The following is a 25,782-nucleotide window of genomic DNA, read 5'->3' as shown; positions in this document are numbered from 1 at the left end:
CAATTAAACCAATCCATTTCAAGAGCCTTATCCAAACAAATCTGAACTTCAAATTAGATTAAATTGAGTTCTTATCTGTATGTGGGTGACTTTAATCAAAGAAAAGTTATCTAGAAATAATAATAGAACATGACCTTTTGATGATGCATTGTTAATGATGTATTAAGTCTGGATCAGTAATTGGCATTGCTCATACATTTGGATTGTGTAATTACTTACTTTCTGTTTTTGTTATTTATATTCATTCATGTTTGATATATGCTGTACGTCATACATATGAAAATTAGGTATTTTAGTTTAAATATGCAAATAAATGTACAGCCTACTGTTCCTCCAAAAACACACACACACACACACACACACACACACACACACACACACACACACACACACACACACACACACACACACACACACACACACACACACACACACACACACACACACACACACACACACACACAGGCCCCACACCTTCCACCATCTCGTCAGTACACCTGAAAACTCCTGCCCCTCCTTCGCTCCCTCTCCCTCTCCTCCTCCTATCCTCCCTCCCTCCATCTGGGGATGACAGTCTCCGCGCCTCCCTCCGCGGGGACTGGTTTAGTTTGCTCCTCTTTTGAAGTGCTGATTTAATCCTCGCTAGGCTCCGTGCAGCCAGGTGTAGCCTATCTTCTCCGGGATGTGTTTGAGCATTTGTACTTTTTCCCTGTTTGTGTTTTTTTTGTCCTGTGTTGTGTTGTGTTGTTGTGTTTTCTCGTTGTCAGTACCCGCGCATACGTTGTGCCAAACCCGGCGTGTATGTCAGAGATTGCCCCCAAAATGCCGCACATGTAAATGAAAGCGGGTTGAGAGTTAAGTTGCCCTCCCCCTGAAAGCAGCCTCCGAAGCCTCAACCACCCAAAACAATGCACGCGTCCCCCTTTTGTTTGACAAAGACAACTCTAGAACACAGGGTGTAATTGCGTACAAAGCAGTCGCTTATCAGCGGTGGCTGAAGGAGCCTCCACGCTTGTTCCATTGTTTCCTGGAAGAATACCCCCTTTGTTTTGTAGAGTTTTTCTAAACAGGGCATTAGAGGATGTACAGTCCTGAGGAACCCAGCAGAGCAACGGTTTGGGTTGGGTGGATGAGGCTGACACAGCCGCTGCATAATCCAATAGCGTTGGACAATTATTACAGTGTCCTCAGATTACTGGCACTGCAGGATGAATGGAGAACGGCGCACAAATCCAAGAACACAAGTTGTCAATCATGTATATAAAGTTAAGGTTTTACGTAATAACCTTTTGACTATGTCCCGTTTATTTCCATTGCTTGTGTTAAGAGCCACCAACCCATTAATATCATCATCTCCAGCACACGTCATCAATAAAATCAACCGTACTCAAACAAACAAACAAACACACACAGGGCAGCATCCACACCCTGCCTCAGCGAGCGCTGCCTGGCACTGGACTCACGGTCCGAATCCTCCTGCTACTTTTTGTTGTTTCCAAAAGGCTCTGATCACAGCAGGGGATGTCACACAGGGACCGGGGGCATGTCAAGGCAATACAGAGGCAGCCGCACAGCCCACTCCCCCCCCCCCCCCCCCCCCCCCCAAAACAACACACCCTTCAAAGAAATGTCAGCCTTTATGGTTGCCTCAACAGTCTCCATATCCACTCTGCTTCGATCAGCCATCCCGGGCACACAACAAAGCCGCCGGGCGCTAATATTGGATGTCCCTTCGCCTCTGTTCGGCCCCCGCTCTCTCACTGTCTCTCTGATTGTCCGGTTGTCCTTTAGCGGAGAGAGAGCTAACCTATGTCTGGGCTTTGAGCCGACATGGCCCAGCGCTCCCCGCGGCGTCGGCCGGACCGCGGCCACAAAGCCGGCCGTCTGGGAGCCAGGGAGAGCGGGCCGACGTGGCATTTGGACTCCCCCGCGCCCAGCTGTGCCTCACCAAGAGGAAACTCTAAATAAATGCCACCTATCCGGGCGTATTGATGGAGGGTGTTTGTGAGGAAGAGAGAGTGGTTGTTAGGGCTAGTTTTTCTCTGAGACGACGGCGGGGGGCAGTGGCCCCCCGCGGTGGTGCCTGTCATCTCTCCAGGTGACAGATGCGCTAACTACACATTAGCCCCACCCCCCCCCCCCCCCCCCCCCCCCCCACCGCCAACCCACTCACCAGGGCTCACCGGGAGTCAAAGCCAAGTAGACCCTTCTCTCCCATCTAATGAGGCGCGGTTTCTCCACACCTCCACGGCGGTATCCGAGCAGGCCCAATCAATTTCCCGCTGGGCCCCGGGCAGGGAGCTGATGGGAGTGGGATCGATCGTCCTCTGTTTACCTTTCCGAGCCTCCCTCGGACACCAGCCGGTCCCCACAGCCCCGCAGCCCTCGCTGCTAACAGCCACATGATTCACAATCACCACATCATGCTAGAGTGGCATTACACCGGCTCGGCCACTCACACACACACACACACACACACACACACACGTCATATCGCTCCCCAGCCTGTTACACTGCAATCGCTATAGGTACCTTAGATATCCCCCATACCATCACACTTTTCAATTCAATTCTGCCATATGTTTGCCGCCGCGGCAACGGCTGTGTTTGAAGTGCAAATATTGGAGATGTGATCCTCGATATGAGTGAGATGCATCTTGCAAATGTGTGCCTTTGAATTATTGAGCGAAATAAAATAAAAAAAGAGATTGTCATGAATCCGAGACGTGAATTCGGAAATAGGAAAGGAGAAGAAGAGGGGGGGGGAAAGGATATATCAAACGGCGTGGTGTCAGTGTAAACAAAGGGCGACCATTGCCATCCTTTTTCTATTCATTCTGTTGTGTTTGTTTGTGATACTGAAGGTCTTTCCGGAGGCATTAGACACTTTGGAGGCTAAGGTAATTCTTTGCAAGTCCACGCTGGGAGCAGCCCAGAGCCGAGGGAGACGACCCGGGGCCGGGAACACAAGGCACCGCAAGGTCACCCTCACCTGAGTTTACTTTCTGCCAGCCCAGGAGGGAACAGTCTCCGCCCTGCCCCTTCAATATTTACCGGCCGTGTGTGTGTGTGTGTGTGTGTGTGTGTGTGTGTGTGTGTGTGTGTGTGTGTGTGTGTGTGTGTGTGTGTGTGTGTGTGTGTGTGTGTGGTGAGGAGTGCCAGCCTTAGATGGCATCCCCTCCGGGCACAGCTGTCACCCGCCCACCTGGGAGGTGACACAGTGGCTTTAAATGAGACAAGACGTGTGCGTCTGGGATTAGCATTTCAAAGCCGGAACAAGCACTAGGCTGCTGCTTAAGATCCCATAACACCCCCCCCCCCCCCCTACCCCCCCCTCTGCCACCCGAGACCCCCTAACCAACCCGCCACACCACCGCGACCTGTCTTCTGACACAGACGGCTGATGCTAACAAATACAATGTGAAGAAAAAAGAGCAAGCGGGGGGAGGGGGGGGGGTTTAACAAACAGGTGGGCTCATTGGATTTAATTCCCTGTTCAATTCTCTGTCATTGTGTTGTCGTTGTTTTTTTTACCCAGATCCTTTCCGACCGACCTCTGCTTACTGGTCTTCAACCCCCACCCAGCACTCCCAGTCTCGCGATCCAACGTCGGCCCCTTCCTTAAGATAGTAGACCCTCTGTTCAGCATCGTCAGGCCTGCGTGTTCTCCTCTCCTGCTTTCTCCCCTCCTCTCCCCTCCTCTCCCTCCTCTCTTCTCCCATCCTCTCTTCTCCCATCCTCTCCTCTACCCTCCTCTCTTCGCCTTCTCTCTCCTCTCCCCTACCCTACCCTACCCTCCTCTTCTCTCCCCTACCCTCCTCTCCTCTCCTTCTCTCTCGTCTCCTCTCCCCTCGTCTCCTCTCCTCTCCTCTCCCCTCCTCTCCCCTCCTCTCCTCTACCCTACCCTCCCCTCTGCTCCCTCCCTCCTACCCCGGCTCGACATGTTGCGCAACACAGGGGCAAGCGGCGTTGGCAAAAGCCCTCTGAGCTGTTTAGCTTGTCTTTAAAAGGGGGGAGCACAGAAGGTGCAGGTGGGGTCAGACAGCCAGCGAGTCTCTGGCTTGTTCACTCCTCGGTCGCCCATGTCAAACACAACCCGCGCAATATGTGCCCGCCAAAGTGGCCGAGCGGGCTGCATTCATAAATAACTCTGCCAACAATACATCATTTAAGTGGGTGTTCAGCTCTCATGGGCATCTGCAAACAAATGGCCACATCGATCATCACGTTCGCAGGGGGGGCGGCGAGAGCCCCAGAGAGCGGCCCACCTCCTGCTTACCGAGAAACACACACACACACACACAAACACCCACACACACACACGCAACCGCCCACACACAAACAACCACCCACCAACAAACACAAACACACCTAGACCAAACCACTAACACTTGATACAAATATCCTTACTTTTATACACACACAAACACACACACAAACCCACCTAGATCAACACACAAACAGTCGATACATACTTCCTTACTTGTACACGCACACACAGACACACACACACACACCTAGATCTACACACTAACACTCGATACATACACCCTTACTTGTATACGCGCGCACACGCACACACACACACACACACACACACACACACAAACACGCACACACAGCCCCCCCTTTATAAATAGCGTCCTGGTCTCCTGTATGAACGGGACGGGCCCCCCGGGCGCGGGCCAATGACGGGTAATCCTGCGGCGCGGCAGTAGCCCGCTAGCAGGTGTTGCTCCCCAACTAGCGCAGCGCTCCTGCTCAGCCAGACAGCCCCATTGTTTGGTGATGCTGAATAATTAATGCTGCCTACAACCTTTAAACAACCTTACGCCTGGCTCATCTGTCATGGCCGCCCACACGGGGGTGGGGGGGGCAGGGTGGTGTTAGCCTGAACGGGGTCCGCTCGAGGTCCGGGGTGGGGTGGGGTACGGTGGGTTGGGGTGGGGTGAAGCATTTTGGCTGTCGGCCTGATACCCCTCCACATGCCCCTACACCCGTTTGGTTCCCTGTTTGTAGACCCGTCCATCCCGCGCGGCAGCGTCGTCATGACGGTGTGTGAGGTGGGGGTGTTTGGAGTCAGGGTGGGGGGAGGGGGAAGGAGAGAGGGGCTTTGGTTCCATCCCCCGGACAACGTATGGCAGAGGGACAGGCTAACGATCCATCATATCCCGGGACAAATGGGAGCAACCTGGATATGATACAGGCTGCGTTTTCCTGAGCTGAGCAAAAAATAAAAACGATAAACGATGTAGCTGAGGTAATTGTGTTGCCCCAGACCCCCCCCTCACACACACACACACACACACACACAGTCTGCCCAGCCCCCTCCGTAGGGTTTTAAACAGTCATCACAATAATCTGTGTGAGGTAAGCCGCTCGGGTGATCATGGAGACGAGATGTAAAGGACGCGTCCCCCCCAAGTTCACATGACGGGGCTGGGGGTCACATGACGGGGTAGGGGTCGTCCGCTAAGCGTAGATCAGCCTCAGAGAATTACAGATCCTGGCTGAGGTTACACACACTCCTTGATGATTGGTATACATTTAAACACAGTACGGAGTGGTTTTGGTTTATTTTATTTTGATTTGACAGATACATACTGAGTTCTGAGGCCTGAGTTCAAACACACACACAAACTCAAGATTAGATTGCACCCTTACACACACACACACACACAGACACACATACACACTCACACACGCAAGAGGAAACACTTGCCCTTTACACCTGCACACACACACACAAAAGATGAGATACTGTTAACCTACACACAAACACACACACACACAGCTCATTGTGGAGGTCCTCATAGACACACACAGAAACACACAGACAGACACACGCCCCTCCTTGTGGATGTCCTCACACACACACACACACACGCACGCACGCACACACACACACACACACACACACACACACACACACACACACACACACACACACACACACACACACACACACACACACACACACACACACACACACACACACACACACACACCCACCCACCCACCCACCCACCCACCCACCCACCCACCCACCTCGTTGTGGATGTCCTCGCAGTGCTTGAGCGTGAGGGGCAGCAGGGAGCGCAGGCTGTGGGCCCCGCTCTCGGGGTCCACACCAAGGTTTGCCAGGGCCTCCGTGCAGCGGGACTGGATGTACTCCAGGGTCCCCTTTGAACACTGGGGGGGGGGAGACGGGGGTCACTTAGTGACAGTCTGAAGCACATGTCATAACACTGTCACGGAATGCCTCTGTCACGTTATGTGAGTCAACCGAAAAGGAAGGGTTATACGTCATGAGGGCCTTTGGATTTGAAATGATCCTTCAGTCGTATTTTGACGGATGGCAAGACATATGGGACACACAGACAGGCAGTCAGACGGACAACATAGGGACAGACAGACAGACAGACAGACAGACAGACAGACAGACAGACAGACAGAAAGGCTGACGTAGCGACTGACACAGGCAGACAGACAGACAGACAGACAGAAAGGCCGACATAGGAACAGGCAGACATACAGACAGAAGGACAGAAGGACAGGCAGAAGGACAGAGAGGGTCTTACCTCTGCCACCCTGTGGGTGGAACTGAAGCGGGCGTTGTCTCCTGCCAGGACACAGTGCTGGTGAGTGGTGTTCAGGTCATCTGGGGGGGGGGGGGGGGGGGACACAGCACACTTATGTCAGAGAACTGGAGGAGCAGGGCTGGCATCGCACTGGTCCTCGTGTCTGTGTCTGTCTCAATGTCGTACACCCCTAGCCTTCATAAACCTTCTAGCATCGGTTTGACAAGAACATTGCACTTGAGGAAACGATCACGCTGTATGTGGAGTGTTTGTCTCTGAACTAGTACTGTGCAAAACAAAATGAGCACGGGAGACAGGATCATCAGTCATCCAGCAGGAGCAGCTCAGCCCATCGGGAAGAACGGAATAAATCAGAATACAATACTGACTAATTAGAATTGTGTTAGTAATTGAATGGGTCAAGATACATTCATGCTTAGCAGTATAAAACCTTGTTACAGACAATAAATGGTGTGTGTGTGTGTGTGTGTGTGTGTGTGTGTGTGTGTGTGTGTGTGTGTGTGTGTGTGTGTGTGTGTGTGTGTGTGTGTGTGTGTGTGTGTGTGTGTGTCTGTCTGTGTGTGTCTGAATGTGTATGTCTGCGTCTGTGTGTGTGTGCGTGTGTCTGCACGTGTGTATCCACGAACATGACAAGTCAATCGTCCCAGGCACTGGGGCCCAGACGTCACCGCTCGCACTGAAACAAATGCACTAAGCCGTGTTGTACTCCAATTTTAATTACCAAACAACGGCAGATCTGCTTCAGTCTGTCGCGGCGGGAGAGAGCCATACTGACAAAACATTTGTCCAATATCGCGGGGGCTTGGGACTGGAAGCCCCCCCGGCTGGTTGCTGTGTGTCCGTCCATGTGTTTCTGTGTGTGTTTAGATGTTCCCACACCGGCTCGGCCGCTATTTGCTGCGCGGCGGTAATTAATTTAGCGGCGTCGCAAGCTGTCATTCAAAGCAAAATGTGCATATTTACACCCAGCCCCGAGCAGGGGAGCACACCGGCTAATGCCGCTGATCTGAAAGTCAAACAGCCACATGCGTTAGGAGGGGGGTGTTATTGTTTGGTTGGAGGAACGGGGAGGGTGGGGTGGGGGTCGGGGTAAGGAGTGGAGGAGGGGTCTGGGGTGGGGGGGGGGGGGGGGGTGGGCGGGGAGACAAACAAAACAACTTCCCGGTGTTTTCTCTCCCTCCTTGATGAGATTGTGAGGGATTAGGTCTCTGGGCAGAATTACTCTGCTTCTTTAAAACTGTTTATATCCAATAACAAATTATCCCCATCAATCTGCTCCCTTCCTGGCGTGTCTGGAGTCTCCGAGGGATCAGGGGGCTGCGCCGGCAAACTCGATAACTGTAATAAATATTTATCTTTCCTTCAACCCCAGCGCCTGCTGCCACTTGTCCTTTTTTTCCAGGAAGCAGGCTTTTAAATATATTGGGTCGACTCCTTCCTGCAGCCCCTGTGTGCATTGGGAGCTGGGATCTGATTATTGAACAGGCCCGGTGTCAAGACTTGCATTGTTCTTTCTTAACCGCCGAGATTCCATTTGGGTGGAAATAACAGTGATTCAATTTGCCTGCTGCGATGGCTCAGACATTAGCAGTTCAAAAGGGCTAGTGTGTGACAAATGGGCCTGAAAAGACATTATGGTGTCTGCGGTCACGCAATAATGTTTGGTGGTGTTTTTTTTTGCTTGCCAACCGCCCGCTGCTGCTTAAAAGGCGGATGTGATGGAAAAAATAATACAGAAAACAACCTTGGTTGCTAAGCCTCCTCTTAATGAGCATATGTATGTGCGTGCTATTTTTGATCCATGTGGCGTTGCATTGATGTGTGTGTGTGGTGTCTATGTGTGTTCACTCAACCAACAAAGGATGTAAGTGTATATAAGAATGCGTGTGTGTGCGTGAGTGTGGTGGTGTGTCTCTGTGTGTGAGCATGCGTGTATATCTGTGTGTGTAGATTTGATTACAGGTTGCATGTGCTCCAGGTGTTTCACTCAGAGGTGGGCTGACAGGGCGACAGACATGTGAAAAGTGTATGCGTGTACGTGTGTGAGCGTACGTGCGCGCGCGCGCGTGTGTGTGTGTGCTTAGCAGTTGACCTCTCGGGACAGTGCCCACCGACTGCCGTGTAAACCCCAGCTGATGTGCAGCTGTCAAGTCCTATTACATAGACCCCCCTACGGTCAGGGCCGGGCTCACAGTGACTGGTCTACAGCTGCCACGGAGACCGGGACAGTCCCGCAGAGCAGGGAATAATTATTACATAGGTTTAAAGGGCAGCGGGCTGCAAGGGTGAACTAAGTATACTGTCATTCAATATCAATCAATGTATTGTAATGTAAATATAATTGGATATAATATTGACTATAATATATTGACTATAATATAATTTAGTAGAATTATTATAATATAACATTTGTACTAAAATAATACCGATTTCTGTGGAAACTACATTTTAATGAACACACTAAACCATTAAATGTACACAGAAGCCTCTGACGTGATGGCGATAATCTGCCAGAGCCCGTCGTAAATCCTTCAGACCTAAAACAAACTAAATTCACTGTGTGTTCGTTCGCACAGAGATTAATATATCAGTCGTGGCTTCAGCGTTCTGGCTGTAGCTCCAGATCGGTGGCCAGGCCTTTGGAAACAGTACAGACTGTTCCTGGCCCAGATGAAGCAGCATAGGGGAGAGGAGGAGAGAGAGCAGTGAGGAGGGAGAGACGCCTGCTGCAGCCATCAGCATTAAGGCGGTGATTTACACCCGTGTGGCCGGCTGTCCACTCACAGGACGCAGTAAAATAACATTTGGTTTTCCTAACCCCTCTGAGGCCGACATGGGACTGCTGGGGCCCCCCGTGAGAGAGTTAGACAGTGGGACCGGGATAACGAGAGTGGGAGAGAACGACGGACCGAAAGGCAGGCAGAGAGTCAGACAGACAGACAGACAGACAGACAGACAGACAGACAGACAGACAGACAGACAGACAGACAGACAGACAGAGGGATAGACACGGACAAAGAGAGAGAGAGAGAGAGAGAGAGAGAGAGAGAGAGAGACAGAGAGAGAGAGACACAGAGAGACAGAGAGAGAGACAGAGCGACAGAGAGAGAGAGTGAAGGAGAGAGAGAGTGAAGGAGAGAGAGAGAGAGAGAGAGAGAGAGAGAGAGAGAGAGAGAGAGAGAGAGAGAGAGAGACGGACAGACAGACAGAGAGACAGAGAAAGAGAGAGGGACTGAAGTCCATCATGGGCCATTTGAGAGAACAACCAGCACTGTGAAATATTGACTCATAAAGTGTGCTTTGGTGGTCAGACAACGTGGTCAGAGCAGGGCAGTGAGGGAATCGGATGTATGTGGGTAGAGCTGTGTGTGTGTGTGTGTGTGTGTGTGTGTGTGTGTGTGTGTGTGTGTGTGTGTGTGTGTGTGTGTGTGTGTGTGTGTGTGTGTGTGTGTGTGTGCAAAAATATTAATTCAATTGATGTTCCTTTTCCAAAGCCAGACAAAGTGACTTTTTCGCTATGATTTAATAGTGTCCGAGTCTAAACGCGTGCATGTGCGCGAGCGTGCGTGCATGAATGTGTGGTCGTGTGCGTACGTTGTCCCATGCATGAGTGCATGCGTGCTTGCACGAGTGCTTGGGTGCGTGTGTGCGTTCGTGTGTGGGTGTCTGTGCGCGGTTCCATCTTTGAGTGTGTGTGTGTGCGTGGTTGCGTGTGTGAATGCATGCGTGCGTGGTTGCGTGAGGGCATGTGTGCTTGGATGCGCGTGCCTATGTGCGTGTGTACCTCTCATGTAGTAGCAGTCTCCGGACTGCAGGGGCAGGGCCAGACCGGGGGTGTAGATGTCCCAGGCCACCTTCAGGCCGATCCGCCAGCGCGACACCTCCTTGCTGGCTCCTTCGCCGCCCTCACCTGCTGTCAGTCACACCACGCCCAACATCAAATGATATCCCATCACCTGCCAACACACTGTTCTCCCCCATCGAGTCACACCCCCACACCCCCGCTCCCCCCCCCCCCCCCTCCACCAGCCCTAACCCCATCACACGCGGGGATAACGCCGCACCACATGTTTAAAACATCGTAGGACTTAGCTCCGGCAGCACGAGGAGCCCTAGCAGAATGTGCGCTTTTAACTCCAAGTCAACAACGCCTCACGCCAAAAGTATGGAGTGCAAGATCGAAAGCACCTTGCGCCCAGACAACGGATTTTGACTAATACCACTTTGTACCTCGGATGTAAGAACCACTGAACAGCAGGTTTGTGAGAGGGAAAAAATGTTAAGGCATATCAGATTGGATGTTATTACAGGAGCGTTCCAATACTGGGAAGAATACGAGAGGAAATGGAGAGTTAAAAGCCCTTGATGCTATTTAGGGGAAGTGTGTAGGCGATGGAGGCTGTGTTATTAAGCCAGCATGCGTTTGATGTTTTCTGCTTTACCGAGGTCCATCCCTCTTCCGTCTAACCAGCCTTGCCGTCCCGCTCGCCTTCCTCCTTCCACCCGACACAGCTCTCTTAGAGAGGCACACCGGGCTTAGCTGTAGTCCGCACCCCTCAGCAAAATCAATACTAAAGTCTTCCCGGGCCTCTCTGCCCCATACCGCTGCCTTTTCCTTTGCTCGGCCTGGATAAATAGTAACTTAATTTCCCAGCCTGTGTGCTCTGAGAGCCGGCTAATGACACCACCACTCCCAGAGGTGGAGGATCATCCTGCTGGCCGGAAAACAGTCAGCCGTGGGGGCAGAGAGAGTCCTCCCCGTCCTCCAGAGCTCCTGGGTAACCGAAGATCCACCCGCTGTAACGACGAGGGGCTCGGGGGAACAGACACTGCAAGGCATGGCCGTGTAGGGGGGGAATGTATGGCGTCTCCGTCTCCAGAAGATGGCATGTGCTGCGCTCAAACACTTCATTTGGGTACGAAGAATAAAATTGCCTCAGGTAAGGGTAATAAAAATGACAGATCACTTATAGGAAACAAGTCGATTAGCTCCATGGATCTGGGAGTCCTCAGAGTTCCCAGGCGAAAGGGAAAGCTGCGTTTTAGGTGAGGGGGAAGCAATGCACTGTGGGTAAATCTCCCTGCTGATCCGCTCAGGGCCTTTCATCTCCGAGGGCTGGAGGCGGGGCGGGGGCTAACGGCGGCCTGGAAACACACACAGCTGCAAGGTGCACGGGTCTGTTCGGTCTCTGTGTTTGAAGCCGGGAGAGCCAGAGGTGACCCGGGTCAGAGGTAAACGTCTGAGCAGACTCCGGGAGCAGGTGGCTCTGGTTATGGAGGTACACCGTGGAGAGGTGTCAGGAGTTACAAGGCATTGTCTTGATAGGTTAACGACACCGTAAACCTCGCAGTCAAAGGTAACACAAATACATTGAGTCGAGCTGGCAGAAACGGTCAGGGCCATATGGCTCAGAGCTCTAGGTAGGGGCTTGCGTCATCATTGCCTTTATCTGAGTATCTATTTACTAAAAAGAAGTATCACTCCATCTGTCACACCTCCATCTATAATTTTCTTTGTGTTGCTAGTTTGCTTGCTACATTCTTTGAGAGAAATAAAATGTCTGCATCAAAATGCAATCTATTGGGTAGACATGGATTGCTTTGAGATAAGACCTAAGATAGCTCGATCTAAAATAATGAATAAATAAATGCACAATAAATCTCGAAGTCTCTTGGCTAATTCGTCAACAGTTTCAATATCCTGCAAATACAGAAAACGCAATATTAGGAGGATAAGGATATAATTCCACCTGTTCTTGACGTCATGCCACTCAAACCTTTTTCCAAACACGAAACCAAGCGTGAGCGAGGGGCCAGCAGCTCTTCAAGTAGGCAACATCTCATCAGGGGAGCCCACCACATGGCCCCAGCGCGGTACAGGGCAGCCCCAGCCATCAACCTAATGGTTTATAATTCCCTATCAGATAATTGCACATCGATCATTTCTGGGGGGGGGGGGGGGGGGGGGGGGGGGGGGAATAATGAGATGAGACGCGGTGAGGCGCGCGATAAGGCTTGTTTGTCGCGATCGCACGGCTAGTTCGGAGCGCGGGAGGGACTCTGCAGCGAGTGTCTGTGATCTCCCATCATGGTGCCTCTGATAAGAGCGTCTGCGTGGAGCCGCCGATGACATTTAATAACGCTGCCGATGCTATCACGCCGATGGATCCGATGACTGCCGAGCCGGAGGCCGTGTCTGCAGCTACCACGCCGCTGTGAGCCCCACAACACACACGCACACACACAAGGTTAGCCATAACTGATCCGCCGTTAAGGAAACCCAGATAACCGTGCAGCGTTTCACATCAAGCCAAAATAAAGAGGTTTGATTGCGCTATCGGGACGGAGGGGGTGCGGCGTGCTATCGGTGTCGCACACTCTAGATTGACGCGATCAAAAAGGTTGACTTGATGGCAGCGGGACATTATACAACAATGCCTGAGTCAAGATAAGTGAATGATTAGAAGGAGGCGAGGCCTCTTAGATCCTCACCCGCGTCGCTATGGCAACTGTAGCTGTAGACGGCGACGGGCGACTGGGCGATCAGGTTCTCGTCGTGGTGCCAGCCGACCGCCATCTTGCCCATGCCGTAGTACGGCTCCTCCTTCAGGTGCCTCATGGCCGCCGGGTCCATGAAGTTCAGGAGCGTGACGTTGAACTGCGGCGGCGCCGTGCACCTCCCGGGGGGGGTGGGGGGGGCCGCCTGCTCCTCTTGCTCCTCCTGCTCCTCCTGCTCCTCCTGCTCCTCCTCCTCTTCGTCTTCGATGTGGTAGTCGCACAGGGTGCGCTTGAGGTCCGTCACCGGCTTCTGCTTGGCCCCGCCCCTCTCAGCCTCCGTGCTTTCCCCCGTCTTATGCGTCCACGTGGGGCACTTCCCCTCGCACTGTTTGGACCCCCCCGCCTTGGAGGGCCCTGGCACGGCCTGAGACGACCCCCCCTCGCCCTCGCTGCTGTGCTTGGACTCCGTTTCCCAGCGTGCCCCTGGGCCGGCCCCGGGGCAGCAGCCCTCGTCGCTGTGCCTGGACTCCAGGTCCCACTCGTCGCTGTGTTTGGACTCGCCGGTGCCCCCCCCGTCCTCCTCGCTCTGCCGGGACCCCCTGGAGTCGCCGCCCTCGCTGTGCTTGGAATCCCCGCTGTGTTTGGACTCGGCGTCCTCCGCCGGCTCCGCCCCCTTCCCCACCACGCCCTCGGCCTTGATGAACAGGTCGAGCCGCTCCTCGGGCTCCCTGCGGGGCACGTCGGTGCAGAAGAAGCTGTTGAGGGCCCACAGGGCCTGGCAGGCGGCCCTCATGTCGGGGTCGCAGCAGCGCGGGGAGCCCGCCTTCGCCTCCTCGCCGCCGCCGCCGCCACCACCGCCCCCCTCCTCCGTGTGCCAGGGGATGGCGAAGAGCCGCGTGTCCAGGTAGCGGTAGGTGTGGCCCGGCTGCCCCAGCAGGGCCCGGGACACGCTGGTGAAGACGTCCCGGTCGCGGACCCGCACCAGGTCCCGCAGCAAGCAGCCCTTGGTCCTCAGGGTGCTCAGCGCGGCCTGCACCCGGCCGTGGAGCTCCGTGGGCAGGGAGCAGGACGGCCGCAGCACCAGGCCCGAGTAGCTGGAGTCCCACTGGGGGAGGGGGGGGGGGGGGATGGCAGAGCACAATGGGACCACAATGGAAACAAGCCTTCAGGCTTTATTGCGTCATCCCTGACTATTTACTACCCCTGAAAATGTGCATCCCTGCAAAAAAAATTTTTTTGGACATTTTTTTTTTTTTCTTTGGCTCAAAACAAAGAAGCAGTAGCCTGACTGCTATGTTCAAGGCAGTATGTTTGCATGTTCATCGTTTAATTGCACTATAGGCTTTTTTTTGTATCGTCCTGTTTTGATCAGTATATGCAAATGTTGTCATCAATAAAAAAACATTTGCACAAGGCAAGCCGATGCACTTCTCCATGTTAATAAGAGCATTTAAATGAGAAAAATGAATTGGACAAAGTAATCAAGGGATACTTAGCATAGAAAAGATCGTGAGTTAACTATGACATTAATGTGATTAATCGCGATTAAAAATTGTAATCGCTTGACAGCACTAATTTTTATATATGACACAGAGTGCTGTTCATATTTTATATCAAAATGGTTGAATAAAATCAATCAATCAATCAGTCAGCAGTCGTTGAGGTCTCCCTGGCATCTCCCATGAGCTAGGTCTCCCATGAGCTCGTCAGGTCAGCTCTCCACAATACTTTGGAGAGCACTCAAAATGAGATTAGTATTAAAGTAAGAAGATGAAAATTGAGAATGACTTTGATTCCGCCGCTTAAACGGGACTAAATAAGTTGAATTATAAGAAAGGAGACCTAGGAGCATTAGAAGATAACGATAAAGTTGAGGGTGAAGACGGATATATGTCCCTTGTGCTAGATTACATTTTTAACACCAGGCATAATAATTCCTTGCAAATTAAAGTGACACATTATACATGGTATGCAGAAGACCTTGAACTCCTTGGTACCAGATCCAGGGAGAGGGGACTCACCAGGTGCTGGAAACCCCCATCTGAAGGTCCTAGGTAGGGGATCTTTGTGTCTCCTAGCACATGCAGAAGCTTGCGCCTCTGGGGAACACAAAGGAAGGCCATGTGAGTCGAGCACGCTCCCCAGTACCTTTCTGTCTCTATCAAGTGATTTATCGGCTTAGCTCAGGAGGTAGAGTGGGTTGGTTTGTGACCGGAAGGTTGTTAGTTCAATCCCCCAATCCTCCTAGCAGAGTGTCAAGGCGCATGCAGGACTGTGTGTCAATCTGTGTATGAACGCTTGTGAGTTGCTTTGGATAAAAGCATCTGCTAGATACTAAATGTCAAGGTAAATGTATAGATACAAACAATGTGTATTTTCCTGTGAATGAAATACATTAGAAGAAATCTTGTGAGAAAGATATTTACTTGAAATGTCAATGTGTTTACATTTTTATATAAATCAGTTTATACTATCTGGTAACAGCAATTAGAATCTGGCCAGTTCACTCATGTGTTTAAACAGTGGATGACCTCAGCAAAATGAAAGGGATGAAATGTTTGTAATAATGTTTATATTTGCACGCTAACTTCTCTTGATCAAAAACGCAAGGAGTGTCACACAATTTACAATCAGCAACATGAAGGTACTCTGGCAGCCTGACAAACTAAGCCACTTAATGGAGGCCCACTGATGGCTCGATTTGACCTTCTCCTCCACTCCTCCGAGGCTTATAAAAGACGTCCTGTACAGTACGGAGCTCCTCCAGTAAAGTCCCAACCGGGCGGACGGGTCAAATTACCTTTTCACTGGGACACATTCCTTTCCCAGTCCAACCTGTAAATCCCACAGGCGACGGGTGTAAAAAACCGTGATAGCCAAATGAATTCCTCGAGTGCTTCCCCTCCTACTCTCGGCCTGCCTCCTGTCCGTTTGTTAAAGAGGATATTGACAGGCCTTGGGATATGAGACTTCATATGCGTATATATTTTAAGGAGGGTCTCACTTAGCACCGGTGCACAGTAACAGCCACAGCAGGAGGACTTCTCATTGGCCAAGGTTGAAGCACCACTGACCTAAAGTGTCGGTTTCCTTATTTTATAAATGCTGGACAACTTTATGAATGACCTGGCAGGTACATGTCTGTCGTAGTTGCACATTTATGAAGAACAGGCCACATCAATATATATATTGACATTTACTGCCAGCATCTCACATGTCGATGGCCCCCATACTGGCAGAGAGCACAGGCTGCATGCAAAGGGTGTCACTGAGTTTGCCGGAAAAGGTCGTCGACGTGAGTTTTAAGACAAAATAAAAATCTCCTGTTAATAACATTAAAGCAAAGATATAAAAAAAGATGGTGTCCGACCTCAGGAGGGGGTAGGATCAAGGAGAGGAGAGTCAGGAGTGAAATATAAGGATGAAAACAAGCAAGAGAGAGAGAGAGTGGGATGGAGAGAGGAAGCTAGTGGATCGGAGCAGTTTCCACTGCGCCATCAGGGGTGCATTTCTTCTTTTTATACAGGCTAAACAACACGGATTCAACGGAAAGTTTCCTGAAAGGATGCATGCGAGTGTACACAGGCCGCTTGGTTTATTCCGGAACAAAGAGAAACAGGCCCGCAGACAGCTGAAATCTACAAAACAAAACAACATGCACTATTCATGACCAGGCTCCATTCAAAAGGCTGCCAGCCACAGTCTGGGAGAATCTGACAATCTGACACACATTCATTGGTTTCAAATTCCAGCTCATGGCAGAAGCTCACGATATCAAGGCCAGACTCTGAGGCAGTGATCTATGTATTTGTGTGTGTGTGTGTGTGTGTGTGTGTGTGTGTGTGTGTGTGTGTGTGTGTGTGTGTGTGTGTGTGTGTGTGTGTGTGTGTGTGTGTGTGTGCATACACATGCAGAAGCATCTGTGTCAATGTGTTGTGCACATGTGTTGTGTGCACACTTAAGGAGGCCACATTCTATCAACAACAAACAAAAGTGATAGTGTGCGAGTGAGGCCAACAAACGCGCGGACACACATACACACACGCACACACACCTTAAACGCTCATTAATTGACCTCTTGCAACCATGACCTAGGCACGCGGACTACCATGACACACACACACACAAACACACACACAGACACACACGGCCCCCGTACACAAACACACCCAGCTGAGCAGGGGGCGAACGCAACGCAACCGGGCCCGTCAGGCACATGTCAAATGCATCAAGCTGCTCAGAAATTCCAGGGAAGACAAGGTGCACAGCGTCCCTGTGAAGCAGACAGGGCCTCAGTGTGGAGGGGAGGGCTGCCTCACTGTAGTAGGGGGGGGGGGGGGGGGGCTCACTCTGGCTGAAGCATAAAAAAAGAACCTGATATGAATTTCCGTCCCGACCCAGGAACCGGAAATATCAATCCCATAATAACAGGAATGCTCTGCTGCAGCCATGCCAACCAATCCCTGTCGGGATGTTTTATTTTATTTATTTTTTATCTCTGTCTCTCTCCTCTCTCTTCCTTGATGGGATTATTTCCACACACAGACTGTTTATCACAGAGAAAACATATTAGGTAGAATGGAGCTCAAATGGAGCGCTTTGATCTCGGCCTGTGAGGGATATCAAACGGTGTAGAATCTATTTATTTACTCCATCCGCTTCCTTCAGTGGTCACTCGCTTCAAAGCGGTCTGCTGGAGAGTGGATTAATGTCCGGCCCGTAGCATCAATGGCTCGACACAGCCAGATAACTGGCAGGTCCAAGCTGCCATCTCCTTTTAAACGGGGCTCAAAATAGAGGAGAAAAAGGAGAATAAATAAAATACGTTTTATTTCCAAGTCTCCCCAGGATGTCGTCAGCGCCTGCTGCTTTGTGGCGGTCTCGGGAGAACGCGCACGTGCAGAACGGTCAGTTGATGCATGGCGAATTATTGAAGTCAATGGGAACTAATGAGCCTCACCTTTCTGATTATCTATCAGCGTCTCTGGGTAATTAATTTGATTTGATTGAATTTTGTCGAAGTTGCCTTCTGAGGTATTTTTAAGTAAATATGTGCGATCATGTTTTGCTACTGCTAGTTTAGTTCTAGTATATGATTAGTTATTATTATTCAGTAATTGCTTGCTTTTTTATTTTTAATTGTCAACAAATATGACAACATGTCAATATGAAAAAATATGATCAACTAAAATAAATAAGGAATTAACGTAATCAACCATGTCCCTTTGACTTAGCCAAGACAGCAATACAGGCAGAAACACACAGAGAATCCAGGCCACATCTCCTATCAAGGAGAAGCAGACCTCCCACCCAGAGGGGGCGCTATACCGCCCACTACTGTCGAAGGCTCCGACCCCATGCGTCCGCCCACGGGCCGACGTGAAGAAAGATCGCCTTGTAATAGAGCTCCCTGTCCAAATAGAGAGCTATTGGTGCTTGTGCGACACCCGTTTCAAGACGGGCCTCCTCTCCGCCAAACCGCCCGAGAGTCAACTGTTTTGACAAGTCTCCTGTAAAACATTGGCCCCGAGGAGGCCGCTTGAAAGCAGCTTCCGCCTCGCTCCTTTTGGCACCGAGTGGCAGAATGTGGGGAGCTGGTGTGAGGCCACCCGGAGCAGAGAGGAGGGCACGGCCGGCCCCCCGGCTCAGCCCTATCTCCCCCGCCGCGTGGCTGCTAGGTGTACCGGATATGTTTCATAGAGTGTGACCTTGCGGTTTATCATGTAACTTCAAGTGCAGTCGGGTACAATTAAAATAGAATTAACGTTAAGTAAACTCGATAGTCTATCCAGAGGTCATCTTTAGAGAAGCACTGGTCTCTAGAGAAAGAGTGTGTGTGTGTGTGTGTGTGTGTGTGTGTGTGTGTGTGTGTGTGTGTGTGTGTGTGTGTGTGTGTGTGTGTGTGTGTGTGTGTGTGTGTGTGTGTGTTGATGTGTGAGTGTCTTAGTTTATGTGTGTTTGTGTGCGTGAGTATATATGTGTGTGTGTGACGTGTGTGTGTGTATTTATGTGTATATGTGTGAACATGTATTTGTATGTGCCTAACTACAAACCCATGGACCTCACACCTGGGTAAACAGCCCCCCGTGAGTAGCCCCTACTCTACTGCTCAGTAACACATGTACCCTATAGAGAGGGTCAGTAGAGGTCTAGCCCTCGCTCATCCACAGGACATGTCTCTCCTGGCCTCGAAGCACGGTGAGACACCACAGCACCTAGGTGCAAACTAATACACCCACAGAGAGGGAGAGAGAGGGAGAGAGAGAGAGAGAGAGAGAAGTGTGCTGAGAGGAAGAAGAAGAAGGGACAGAGAGAGAGAGAGAGAGAGAGAGAGAGAGAGAGAGAGAGAGAGAGAGAGAGAGAGAGAGAGAGAGAGAGAGAGAGAGAGAGAGATTATAGATTCATTTTAAACTTTAAACGATAAAAGTACCCGATGAACCCAATGAACTCCTTCCATTTTTGGCAAAGACTGTAAGGGCCCTGCATAGTCATACTTATTTTTTGGGGAAAAAAACAAAAGACGTACAAATCAATTCCACCCCTCCCAACATAAGCACGTCGTACCACACGGCCCCCAGCCCGCGGTCAGGGGGCGTAGTGCAGTAGTGCGGCAGAAGGTGTCCCGTGAATTACTAACTGGAATGCGTGGGAGTTGACCCCGGCGGCCGGGGGAACGGTACAATGCCTAACCCCACACCTTCCCGAGACAAAGCCACCGCAGAGCTGTCCGCACATATTAATGACCCTCTGGGAAGCGGGCGGTTTAATGATACATCGGCCGTCGCTCCGAGTGCGCCGCGTGTCGTCATGACACCGGCTGTGAAACACAGTTATCGATAAACAGTAAGAGGCCGCGTCGGAGCTTACGGCAGCAGCTGCGTCGGCCGTATATCTTTGAAATGTGTTTTTGGTTCGTTAGGCAGATTTGTCCGACGTAAGTGAGGCTGGATACAATCATCAAAGTAGCGAGCGGGACGTGTCGCCGAGGCCGGCTGGCGCCCGGCCAGATACACATATTATGCGTCATCGTCAGGACGTGATGAATAATTCATCGGGTTTATTGGGCTCGAGCTGATGCTGTTGTTTCGGCGTCGGAGGGCGACCGCACGTATTGTTACACCGTCACTGGGTGTTGGTTCCAAGCAACACTCTCTCGACTCTTTGTGGCAATGAAACAGAAAATATAACAACAGTGACACGTATCAAATCAAATAACTGGACCGGGAATATCAAATAAAAATCTGACTTTTCCGTTTTTTTCCCTGAATGTCTTTATCGATCCCGAGCAGGTGAATTTGATTGCAGGAGAAACGACCTCATCTAGCAACGTCAGCGGCGGTTCGCCCGCCCCCCGTCGTTTAGCCCGGTGCACAGGTAAGGGGTGATGAATGGAGAACGGGCCGCGTCTTATTCGGCTAATTGTTGTTGGAGGCTAAAGGCGGAGCTGTTCATCTCACCCCGTTGACAGGCTGGCAGGACGCAGGCTCGTTAATATGAGAACGTGTCCATCCATCTACCTGAGTGAGCGGCCCTGGCATCTGAGGGCCCGGAGCCGGGGCAGGAGGTGTGGGGGGGGGGGGGACCCCCAACGCCCGGTGTGTGACACCAATCTAAGCACATTACCATTGCTGTGGGGGACTGCATCAATTCATTAATTACGTGTACACACACACACACTCAGAGACTACATGTGCACACACACACAGTCAAACAGTTAGGCGTACTCTTGTGACAAGAATCAGCACAGGACTACAGATGCATAGGAAACGCATAGCAGCTTTCATTGGTTCCCGGTCGCATTAAAATGGTGCCTTACCAATGTGCCGTTTTGACACCAAACGTCTGCAACCATCATCCCCTGGTCATCCGTCCGGACTTTTTCACACTCAAGATATATATAAGCATATTAGGTGCGTTGAGGGTGTGTGTGTGTGTGTGTGTGTGTGTGTGTGTGTGTGTGTGTGTGTGTGTGTGTGTGTGTGTGTGTGTGCACGAGCATGCGTGCTTGCTTGCGTGTGTATATGTGTGTGTGTGCATCATCTTATGTGGACATGTGTGAGTTTGGGTGTGTTGTTTGAGTGGCATGAGGGAATAAGTAATAAAAAATTAAATATAAGTAGATGCATCAACACACACACGCATACACACACAGAGACACACACTTACACACACACAAAAACCCTCTCTTAGAATCTGTCTGACACAGGTTCTCGTATCAAGTATTTACAAATCCACCTGGGGTGAGTTCAGTTCAGACAGCTTGGCATATGGCCGACACATTTAAGTGCTTCTCAACGTCTCAGCGGTGTCGACATCTATTTCACACTCATCCACACCTCAAAGGAGAAAAATATGTTTTGTTGACCTTTAGCAAGTGTCAAAGCTTGAGGAGAAATAAAGAGCTGTGGAGAAAACAGGCAGAGGGAGACGCATCAGCGCAAGACGGATTTAAAACCCTGCGTGCCGTGGCAAGTAATCCATTCAAGGGACGAATTAGGAATGTTTAAGGGATAGTGTTAGTCAAATGATGTTAGCTATATATAATGAAATCATCTCCAATGACAAGCACGATATAGCTACCACAAGAACTGAAAAATAACGATACTAATAATAGTTCCAATATTGTTTACTTTTACTTTACAGCCACAAGTGGTCTTCTTTAAAAACCGAAAAAGTCTTCCAGATCGGCTTCTTAAAAAACACTCCTCTGGTTTTAGGGTGTCCGCCTCCAGAAGAAACCACAGTGTTTTCAGCCACTCTGCCTTTAATTGTTGGTTTGCAGCCGGGCCGTAATGTTTCCATTAAGATTAGGTCGATAAAGGAAAGGCTCCTTGGTTTTCACCTTCAGATTACGACATGTTTTCATGAGGTCAGCTCTTCCTCGTGGACGTTTTAACCACAGACACAGTACCGCGGTCGGCTGTTGAGGCGAGGTCTCCATTTTGGGAGGTGGAGTGGGGGTGGGTGGGGTGGTCGGGGAGTGAAAGAGTGAACACGGGGAGGGAGGGGAAAAAAAACAGCCGAAGGAAGGACAGTGTTGATTGAACGACTGATTAGCCCGGGTTTATTTCTTGAGCGAAAAGTGCGGTCGCACGGCGAGATTGCAGTCAAGGAGAAGTCAGATCTCTGAAGGTCTCCTCCATCCCTTCATCTCAGCCTCCATCCCTCCCTGCCGTCCCTCCTGGTCTCCGCAGCCAGGTCACACTTCTCCCCTGCTCCCCAAAATAAATAAATCAATATGGCCACGCAAAGTGCCGCTTAGCTTAGGGGCAGGCAGGCTCGCTCACTGGACGTGCGGGCGGTACCGCAGCAAAGGATTCTGGGAAATGAGGGGGTGGGGGGGAGAGGGGGGGTTCGTCCTAAGGGCCCTGTCCCACACAGTGTCAAGGACAGGACCCCGTGCTGTGTCTCACGGCCTCGTGGCTGTCTGTGCTGGGGAGCCGGGGTCTTGGGGGTCTGGTGTTGTGGGGGTGGTGGGGGTGGGGCAGGCGGAGTGTTAGAACACAGAGACACATGCACGGCCACCGCCGCATCTGCTAGGGCGACAGGGGAGCACGAACCCTGGTTGTTTTGTCGCCAAAGAACCGGCCAGTCGGGGGACGTGCGATGATAGACGACAACAACAACATTTAGCAAGGACAGCGCGCCGCGATGGCTACCAGGAGCCAGACTGCTTTTACACGGAACCGTGGCCCGAACACGAACCTGTTTAGGATGCTACACCTGTACACACGGGTCACCTTGTGTTATTAAAGTGCCCTCTTGTCAGACAACACCAAGGACACGCTTTAGTGTGATATTTAAGAGTATTAATAATCACGATGAACACAAGTGGGCCTAACAGGAAAAATAAACGAAAATGGTGAATGGTAAATGGACTGCATTTATACCACGCTTCACTAACCAGTGGCCACTTAAAACGCCTCACAATATGGTTTAACATTCACCCACTCATGCACACACTCACACACCAACGGTGGTGTCCGACATGAAAGGTGACTGCCAGCTCGTCAGGAGCAGTTAGGGTGAGGTGTCTTGCTCAGGGACACCTCGACACTCGACGCTAGGAGGAGCCGGGGATCGAACCAGCAACCTTCCGATTACCAGCCACCCCGCTTTACCTCCTGAGCCCCACAAAAACCCCCAGTGAAGGGTACACTACAGCGCATTCTCCCACACTGTCAGGCGTTGGGGTGTCTCTCATTAGCATACAGCAGGCGCTTGTCGAAGGCAGCCGTGAGAGTGACGTGGTCGGGAAGCGCCCTGTGCATCGCGGCCCCGCCGTGCTCCGGGTGACTGACGGATCACAGCGGAAGTGGCTCCCGCCTCTAATCCTCCGCCACCACCACTGTTAAGACGACTGCGGCGGCCCCGGCCACGCGTAACCACGACGACGGCTGATCAAACCCGTCCGGGTGACAGGCCACCTCGTGGAGCTACGCAGATCACACACCCCCTCCCCCCTTCCCCAACACACACATACCATTCATAAACACACACAACAAGTGCACACACACACACACACACACACACACACACACACACACACACACACACACACACACACACACACACACACACACACACACACACACACACACACACACACACACACACACACACACAAGCTCTGGGTCCTTTAGGATGTGTGTGTATTAGATCATCTGCCTGAAGTCGTAGGGCTGGAACCCTTCATGTGGGATAAGGACGGGTTCCAATCCAAAGAGAAGGGGTGGGAAGTCAGGGGTAACGGAGGGGCTACGACGGACGGGATGACAGCTCTGACAATCGTGTGTGTCTGCGTGTGTCTGCGTACATTAAATATTCTATATATATATATATATATATATATATATATATATATGTATATTTGTGTGTGTGTGTTTTTAGGTGTGTGTGTGGTAGTGTAGCATTGCCACCTAAGTATTGTAATCGTATCCGTTTAGTTTATTAAAAAATAAATCGCACACCGTTTCAGAAAGTTCTGTTCCTGACTGAACGTTAGAATTATAACTCGTTTACAATTGTTTTGTGTCAGAATTTCCAAAACCTCTTAAATTCCCCCACTGTCCTAGAGATAAGCAGGGAGAACACAATAAACAAGCTAGTGGCCTCAATCCACAATGCTTTGAATCACCCGACTGATTACTCAAGCATATGGTAAAAGAATAATGTTTAACTGTTGTGGTCTCAACATCTAGGACAAGGTCTAATTCAGTCTCATGTAGTCTGTGGCTCAGAGTGTCTGGCATTGTGATTTAACCCCAGATTAATATTAAATTATAGAGAAGGGATATCATTCAAGACTGTTTACAAGACCACCAGTCTGTCTTCCTGGAATCCTGCAGCAGATAGGTTATCTATAATGGCATTAGCCCAATCCTGGAGTACAGCAGAAGGCACTTGTCTTGCTTGAGAAACCACCTTCATTCTCTATTTATTTTTTTCCTTTACTCAGTCCTGAACAAAAGCAAATATTCTACCAGGAATTGAATAGCTTAATCCTCTTTACACTCTTCCCAGTAGCTTGAATGGTAACAGATTAACGCGCTAGAGGTTTACAAACCCAGCCATTTGAAAATGTAATTGCCGGTGGCACCCTGCATGCATGTGCTTAAGTGGAGGGTTAATATTAAAGCCTGAGGAAAACACACACACGCACACGTGCACACACACACACACGTACACACCACACACACACACACACACTCACTCACTCACTCACTCAATCACACACATGTACTCACACACCCACACACGCATACACACACACACACACACACACTAAAATAGTCTTGGAGTGCACGTGGCCCAGTTTGGTCCGGACCCAATTCCGTCGGAGAGCCGATTCTGTCACGTAGCGAAACCAGAGGAGTTGCCTTCCGCCAGGGCGCCATGGTAACAGTTCACTTCTGCTAATTATTACAGCCAATCAGTGGGGTTAACAGGGCGGAGCCTGGCCAGACCATGTTCTGGGGCGTTTAACAGATGGCAAGAATGGAGGTGAATGCATTACACACGGGCGTCAGCCAATAAAAATAAACCCTGACATGTGAGGTGTACTTAGTACACAGAGAGAGGGGACAGAGAGAGGGGGAAGACGAGAGAGAGAGAGAGAGAGAGAGAGAGAGAGAGAGAGAGAGAGAGAGAGAGCAGATGCATCAGATAACGTGATGTCCAAGTGCCACCTAGTGACAGGTCTCCGGCTCCTCGGTCCTCCAGGCTCCAGAGGAGTGGAGAGGCCCCGGATCGGAGAGGCTGCCCAGACAGGAGGTCCCGAGAACGGGGAGCAGCACAGCAGCACCGGGACACGACAGGAGAACAGATATTCAACACGCTGAAGTACATTTTGTAGGAACACTCTCTTTTATATAACTGGGAATAAAAATGTCCGGCTTAAAATGTAACAATGTTGTGAGATCAGAAAGACGCAAAAGACTGCTCAGGTGAACTACAATGAGAACCAAAATACAATAATAAAGAAAAAACAATTTTGCATAATTTATATCGTGAGAAAATATTCATATTGTTGTATATTTTCTAAACTTTACAGACCAACGAGAAATAACCTAAATAAACCTAAAAACATCTTCAGGATGGAAGAATATCACTGAATAAAGACTGTGAATGTCGTGCCTGTGCTTTTTCTGTCTCATTGGTCTCTGCTGGCAACTGTTTTGCA

At 50.6% G+C, this 25,782-nt stretch overlaps 1 protein-coding gene across 3 annotated transcripts in view; it reads right to left on the bottom strand.

Moving 5' to 3' along the window:
* Nucleotides 1-25,782, bottom strand: part of fto (FTO alpha-ketoglutarate dependent dioxygenase) — a 113,139-nt gene that overhangs the window by 74,315 nt on the left and 13,042 nt on the right. For 2 of the 3 annotated variants that reach the window (XM_060071944.1, XM_060071946.1), the window contains exons 2-6: nt 15,122-15,199; nt 13,095-14,205; nt 10,387-10,515; nt 6,582-6,661; nt 6,049-6,192 (exon numbers count right to left, since the gene is read on the bottom strand). In XM_060071944.1, coding sequence (XP_059927927.1) covers nt 6,049-6,192; nt 6,582-6,661; nt 10,387-10,515; nt 13,095-14,205; nt 15,122-15,199 — 1,542 coding nt within the window. The remainder of the gene's footprint in view (nt 1-6,048; nt 6,193-6,581; nt 6,662-10,386; nt 10,516-13,094; nt 14,206-15,121; nt 15,200-25,782) is intronic. The other variant, XM_060071945.1, reaches the window with a different exon arrangement.

Source organism: Gadus macrocephalus, chromosome 14 (genome assembly GCF_031168955.1).
Source record: "Gadus macrocephalus chromosome 14, ASM3116895v1".
Lineage (NCBI taxonomy): Eukaryota > Metazoa > Chordata > Actinopteri > Gadiformes > Gadidae > Gadus > Gadus macrocephalus.
The sequence above is the reverse complement of the archived record's forward strand: the minus strand, read 5'-3'. Positions and strand labels throughout refer to the sequence as shown.